The sequence below is a fragment of the Girardinichthys multiradiatus genome, chromosome 12 (assembly GCF_021462225.1).
Source record: "Girardinichthys multiradiatus isolate DD_20200921_A chromosome 12, DD_fGirMul_XY1, whole genome shotgun sequence".
Lineage (NCBI taxonomy): Eukaryota > Metazoa > Chordata > Actinopteri > Cyprinodontiformes > Goodeidae > Girardinichthys > Girardinichthys multiradiatus.
Window position 1 is genome coordinate 15,936,056 of NC_061805.1, and position 7,167 is coordinate 15,943,222.

Genomic DNA, 7,167 nt, shown 5'->3' on the forward strand with positions numbered 1-7,167 from the left:
AAGAAGCTGAGTACAGGATGGTGGTGGACCACTTTGTGGCATGGTGTGGAAACAATCATCTCATTTTGAACGTGACTAAAACAAAGGAGATGATTGTAGATTTTAAGAGAAACAGGAATAAGTCAAAAACTGTTTCTATCATGGGAGAAGAGGTGGAGGTGGTGGAGGAGTATAAATACCTCGGTGTTCACCTGGACAACAGACTAGAGTGGAGATGCAACTGTGGAGCCATCTACAAGAAGGGACAGAGCAGACTGTACTTCTTGAGGAAGCTTAGGTCATTTGGTGTTTGCAGTAAGATGCTGCATATCTTCTATAAGTCTGTTGTGGAAAGTGTGATCTCTTCTACCATAATCTGCTGGGGAAGCAGCATCAGAGCCAGGGACTTAAAAAAGCTCAACAAGCTGATAAAAAAGGCTGGCTCTGTTCTGGGGACTCCTCTGGAACCTCTGGAGATCATTGTGGAAAGAAGAAACCTTCATAAAATGAAGAACATTATGGAGAACCCTGATCATTCTCTTCATCAGACTGTCCTACAACAACAGAGTGTCTTCAGTCAGAGGCTTCTTCAGATCTGCTGTAAGACGGAGCGCTACAGGAGATCCTTCTTGCCCACAGCCATCAGCATCTACAACGGCTCTTTGAGGAAACCTTCATAATATGAGCTACAACAACATTTAATTTCCCTTTGGGATTAATAAAGTACTTTTGAATTGAATTGAATTGAATTGAATTATATTGTGTTGTTTAAGTGTTCCCTTTATTTTTTTGAGCAGTGTATTATTCAATATTTAATATTAATATTTTATCAAATAATATTTCGGTCTGTTAAGGGTTATCCTGTGAATACCAGCCCAGTAAGGCGATAATAGAAAGGTGTTAGACGAGCTCTGACATTATTGAACAGCATAAACTCTGCACACATGGAATGAATTCACACAATTTCTTAAAATACAAGAATTTATTAACAAAAATAAGTCAACTCAAAGTCAAACAAATTTCAATCAACAAACTCTTTACTATGCTAAAAACAATCCAATTAAACTACCAAGCAGAATTAAAGAATAATGAAGACTAACTGGTTATGTACAATATAAACAAGTTGATTAAAGATGATTAGAAATCATGACCAAAAGAGTGATGCAACATTACTATGCAATGTTTATGTTTGAGAACCAAGGATTATCTTGAAGAATCTGGAAATGAAGTTAAGTTAGTCTTGGAACCAACTTAGGAAATAATCAGCAAACGTTTAGACAACCATTCACAATGCAAGATCAGATAAAATATTATTTTAATAAAGTCATGTTTTAAATAATGATCTGCTGAATGAAACCAACCTTCTGGATGACTAATTCTCAACGGTGTCTCATTAAGCTGCCTTTATTTATTAAAATTATATTTAAAGAAATATTATTATGGGAATATTTTGGAAAAGAGCCAAATCTTTCTGGAGAAATGGGTCTTAATGGTGTTTCATTAGCTGTTAGCAGTGAAAGCCAACAAAAAAAGCTGATAGCTTAGCACCAGAATCAAACACACACCTTTAAAATACCGTTAATAAAAGGGTTAAAATGCATAAGGGTGGACGTTATGATCAATCTTTTGTGTTTAAAATCACCCTTTAAATAAAGTTTGTCTTAACTTTAAAAACACACAGACACCAAACACTGTCGGGCCGACCAAGCTGCACGTTGCCACGGTGATGCGGTCTCTGTTGTCCTCTTTCCAGACTGGGAAAACCGCTCCACTCGGCTTCGTAGAGACAGTGTCTCTGCAGGGAATTCTCTGGAACAGTTTGCTTCTGCAGGCCTCAGAAAGAAAGTCAAGCAATGCTTATACCTTAATTTCCATTTTTATATGAATGAATACCGGATACACAAACGGTAATTCATCCGTACTTAACTCAGTGCATATGATCGATGATCTTATGACACCCTAGGATCCAGTGTGAAGAGGTTATGTCTGTTTGCCAGCAAAGAGACATTAGCGCGCTGTGCCTCCCCTGTCCTGATGATCACTGGTGTGGAAGAGAGAGACTTGTGGGAGAAGTGGGGGTTTTATACGGGCAGTGGCATCATGGGAAGTCTGCTGTTACACCCCCTTTTCCAAATGTTGGAAGTAGGCTAAATGCAATTTATTTTGAAAGTTCCAGAAAAGTTGGTACCGCATCTTTCATGTTATTTCCATGACTGTGGGTCCCAACAAGGTTCACCACAATGACCTGAAACACTAAGCTTAGAGCTACAAGGGCATGTTTTAATGGAACCATATTCATGTTTTAAAATGGCCCAGTCAAAGTCCAGGCCTAAATCCAATCGTGAATCTGTGGCAATACTTAAAAATTAAAGTCCACAGATTGTATCCATTCAGTCTGACTGAGCCTGAGCTATTTTTAAAGGAACAATGGGCAAACATTTCAGTCTCTATGTGCCAAGCTGGTAGAGAAATACACCAAAAGACCTTTGGCTATACAGGTCCTTCTCAAAATATTAGCATATTGTGATAAAGTTCATTATTTTCCATAATGTCATGATGAAAATTTAACATTCATATATTTTAGATTCATTGCACACTAACTGAAATATTTCAGGTCTTTTATTGTCTTAATATGGATGATTGTGGCATACAGCTCATGAAAACCCAAAATTCCTATCTCACAAAATTAGCATATTTCATCCGACCAATAAAAGAAAAGTGTTTTTAATACAAAAAACGTCAACCTTCAAATAATCATGTACAGTTATGCACTCAATACTTGGTCGGGAATCCTTTGGCAGAAATGACTGCTTCAATGCGGCGTGGCATGGAGGCAATCAGCCTGTGGCACTGCTGAGGTCTTATGGAGGCCCAGGATGCTTCGATAGCGGCCTTTAGCTCATCCAGAGTGTTGGGTCTTGAGTCTCTCAACGTTCTCTTCACAATATCCCACAGATTCTCTATGGGGTTCAGGTCAGGAGAGTTGGCAGGCCAATTGAGCACAGTGATACCATGGTCAGTAAACCATTTACCAGTGGTTTTGGCACTGTGAGCAGGTGCCAGGTTGTGCTGAAAAATGAAATCTTCATCTCCATAAAGCTTTTCAGCAGATGGAAGCATGAAGTGCTCCAAAATCTCCTGATAGCTAGCTGCATTGACCCTGCCCTTGATAAAACACAGTGGACCAACACCAGCAGCTGACACGGCACCCCAGACCATCACTGACTGTGGGTACTTGACACTGGACTTCTGGCATTTTGGCATTTCCTTCTCCCCAGTCTTCCTCCAGACTCTGGCACCTTGATTTCTGAATGACATGCAGAATTTGCTTTCATCCGAAAAAAGTACTTTGGACCACAGAGCAACAGTCCAGTGCTGCTTCTCTGTAGCCCAGGTCAGGCGCTTCTGCCGCTGTTTCTGGTTCAAAAGTGGCTTGACCTGGGGAATGCAGCACCTGTAGCCCATTTCCTGCACACGCCTGTGCACGGTGGCTCTGGATGTTTCTACTCCAGACTCAGTCCACTGCTTCCGCAGGTCCCCCAAGGTCTGGAATTGGCCCTTCTCCACAATCTTCCTCAGGGTCCGGTCACCTCTTCTCGTTGTGCAGCGTTTTCTGCCACACTTTTTCCTTCCCACAGACTTCCCACTGAGGTGCCTTGATACAGCACTCTGGGAACAGCCTATTCGTTCAGAAATGTCTTTCTGTGTCTTACCCTCTTGCTTGAGGGTGTCAATAGTGGCCTTCTGGACAGCAGTCAGGTCGGCAGTCTTACCCATGATTGGGGTTTTGAGTGATGAACCAGGCTGGGAGTTTTAAAGGCCTCAGGAATCTTTTGCAGGTGTTTAGAGTTAACTCGTTGATTCAGATGATTAGGTTCATAGCTCGTTTAGAGACCCTTTTAATGATATGCTAATTTTGTGAGATAGGAATTTTGGGTTTTCATGAGCTGTATGCCACAATCATCCGTATTAAGACAATAAAAGACCTGAAATATTTCAGTTAGTGTGCAATGAATCTAAAATATATGAATGTTAAATTTTCATCATGACATTATGGAAAATAATGAACTTTATCACAATATGCTAATATTTTGAGAAGGACCTGTATATGCAGCAATTGGTGGTTCCACAAAGTATGGGCTCCAGAGGGCTGACTGCCAAAGCACACCACTCTTAAGATATTTTTGTTCCAAGAAATCTTGAAAACAACGTATCACTTCTCTTTTACATCATGATGACAACCTACGTTATTTTGGTTTGTCTCATGAAAGAGCAATAAAGTGTTTTTGGCTGGCACAAGAAAAAAAATGCCTTTTTAAGTACCTCATTTTAATGTGTTCCACATTTTATTGTATATCTGTTAATTGTTAATGTATCCTTGTCTCAAGGGGCCGATATCAACGCTGCCACAGTAGACGGCGAAACGGTGGAGTCATCGTTGGTGTTCCTGGTGAAGGAGGCTCTGGAGGCAAGCACGGAGGATGCCGCTGAGATTGGTAAATTCTGCCTGAAAGCCACACAGCTACTCTTGTCCCACGGTGTGGATCCCAGCTGCTGTCTGAACGAGGATGGTGAGCCCTCTCTGACGCAGACAAGCCTGGAGCACTTCGACTTGCTCTTTCCTCTGGCTGTGCTCCTAATCCAGAGTGGAGCCTCTTTGGTTTGCTCCCATCATAGTTCCTCCTGTTGGTCAGGTTACAGCCTGCTATTCCATAGGCTTCAAACAGCCCTGCAGCAGTGCACAGATCACAGTCACGCAGCTGAGCTCCTGGAGCAAGCTGAGGCATTGCTGGACTTAGCAAGGGTGAACGTCCCAAAACTGAATCTGCCTCTGAGCCTGGAGCTCCCTGTGGCCGGTCTGGACTCTCACCCATATGCTCAGGCTCTTATAGACCTACACAGTCGTGTAGTGGGGCGTGAAGGAAGCCCTCCGCCTCTACGTTGCCTTTCTAGGGCATTCATAAGGAGCTACCTACAGCCCTGGCCACTTGTGGACAGAGTGAAAGCACTGCCTTTACCAGACAGGCTGAAAGACTTTCTTCTTCCTGAGCTCACCTACACCCCAAAAGCTGGCTGGGACTGCTTCAAGCCCCAGCAGAGCCAGGCTTAATATATACTGCTAATTTCTGTAGAATGAAAATGTAAATTTAACAGTTATAATATGTGCCTTTTTGTGAATTTTTTCCTTCTTACTCTGAGATACAATTTTATGTTTGTAGAATCTTTTTTTTGTTTTGTTTGCAATGGGGTGTAATTTCTGTACAGCAAGTAAGTAAGCAAGCAAGTGTATGTATGTGAATACCTAAAAATGCTGAAGTACAAAATGAAAACCACCAGATGGCAGTGTTGAATCACAGCAGCAGATGCCATGATCTAAGATTTTTTTGTTGCCCATTAAAGTTGAGCCAGCTAAATTGAATATATCTATATTTTATCGCCTTTCACATTCGTGATGATGCTGTATTGTTTAATTTATGTAGTTTTTTCCATATTATATTGTAATAAAAACAATTGAGCAACATGGCCTATTTTTCATTCCTATGTATTCTGTAAAATAGTTTTTTTTTAATGCTTCTTCCTCTGATTGTCCAGTTAGTGGCAGTATAGTGCTGAATAGGAAGGCTGCACTCAGGCTGCCTGTACAAGGCGAATAATAAATGCCATGTATGAACCACATGGTTGTGCTCATACACAGAACCTCAGAATAGCTGCTAAATAAAGCGGTGCGATTTTAAAGGCAGAAGCACAGCAGGAAGAGTCCGCCTTTTGTAGCTTTGACATTATTTGGCTGCTGAAGTCGAAAGCTTTACCAAGCATTCCTAATGTTTATGATTAAATACAGATGAATTCTCTTTCCCTCACACTCACCCATTTTTGTGTTTCTCAGCAAGAAAAACAAAAAATAAATGCACTATGATGGTATAGGAGGACCATAGGGCACGTGTGTGTTCATGTATGAGTGTATGTGTGCCGACTAAACTAAATAGGACATTGTGTTATACAACTAACCCCTTCCTGACATCGCTGAAACTGGAGTGGCTCCAAGGCTTGCAGGCGCTCCAGCTCCTCTTGGTTATCTAGGTCACAGCCTCTGAGGAGAAGAGCCTCAGCAGCAGCAGAGCTGCATGACACACGCTTCACTCTCCTGTCCGTCTGAATCTGGCTGCTTGCTCTTGACAAAACCTCAACACTAGCCCTGTTCTGACCAAGGAGGGAGGATGGGAGGAAGAGGAGAGAGAGAAAAAAACCATTAAAGATACACAGACAAGATGTGTGGAACGGTTGAGAGAGTGCGCTCATAGAGGACATATGAAAGAAAGCACCATTGAATTAGATGTACACCCTACACAAGGGTGTACATCTAATCCTGACCACGCAGATGTACACAGCACTGACAGAAACAAGCTTCTTCCATGGACTCCAATCCCTGCTTGTAGAATGTGATGGAACAGAGATAGTGGGGGGAGGGCTAAGCCAGTAACTCTCCATCCAACGTTTATTGGAAAAACAGTGCGAGTGAAGCTCTGTACTGAAATTAGTTATTGATCTATTCTCTCCCTGAAGCCCATGGGTCTTTCCCAGCACACCTGCTTATTCTCTGATAGCATTTTCTCTCACGGTTTTCTACTAAGAGAGCTTTTACTTTTTTTGTATTTACGTTTGTTCCTTTGTCCTAAGTAGTTCAATTTGATTTTAATATTAGATCTTAATAGCAGGTTAGTGTCATTTTTTGAGTAAAAAATTTAAAAACAACAAAATTATTAAATATTCATAAATCAGAATCACATATTTTATTATTTCCAAAGCAGATAAGGAATTTTAAAATATTTTTTGGGGACCAAAATGGCCTTTGTGGTGTGGTGTAGCAGAAAGGCCCCATCCTGGATCAGAATTCAGAGAGGGTTTAACAGAGATGTTGCCCAGAGCCTCTAGGTTTTCAGGGCCCCAAACCTTGTTCTAAAAAGACAGAATTTTAAAAGTGTCTTAAACCTTAAGATGTTTTACTCTCACCTATACAGTGACCCAAAAAATGTCACTTAACAGCAAGCTTGCTGATTGTTGTGAAATTAAATTGATATCTGCTTTCTCCAAATGTTCCTTCTGCATGTTAACTCATTGCTGTAGCAACAATCTGTTTTTTCTCAGTGTCTGAGCCAAGGTAACAATATATTCGATTTTTAAGTATTT

General features: G+C 41.1%; 1 protein-coding gene across 3 annotated transcripts in view; it reads left to right on the forward strand.

Moving 5' to 3' along the window:
* Positions 1 to 5,498, forward strand: part of asb6 (ankyrin repeat and SOCS box containing 6) — a 12,439-nt gene extending 6,941 nt beyond the window's left edge. For all 3 annotated transcript variants that reach the window (XM_047380286.1, XM_047380285.1, XM_047380287.1), the window contains exon 7: positions 4,368 to 5,498. In XM_047380286.1, coding sequence (XP_047236242.1) covers positions 4,368 to 5,089 — 722 coding nt within the window. In that variant the 3' untranslated portion in view covers positions 5,090 to 5,498. The remainder of the gene's footprint in view (positions 1 to 4,367) is intronic.
* Positions 5,499 to 7,167: the final 1,669 nt, after the last annotated feature.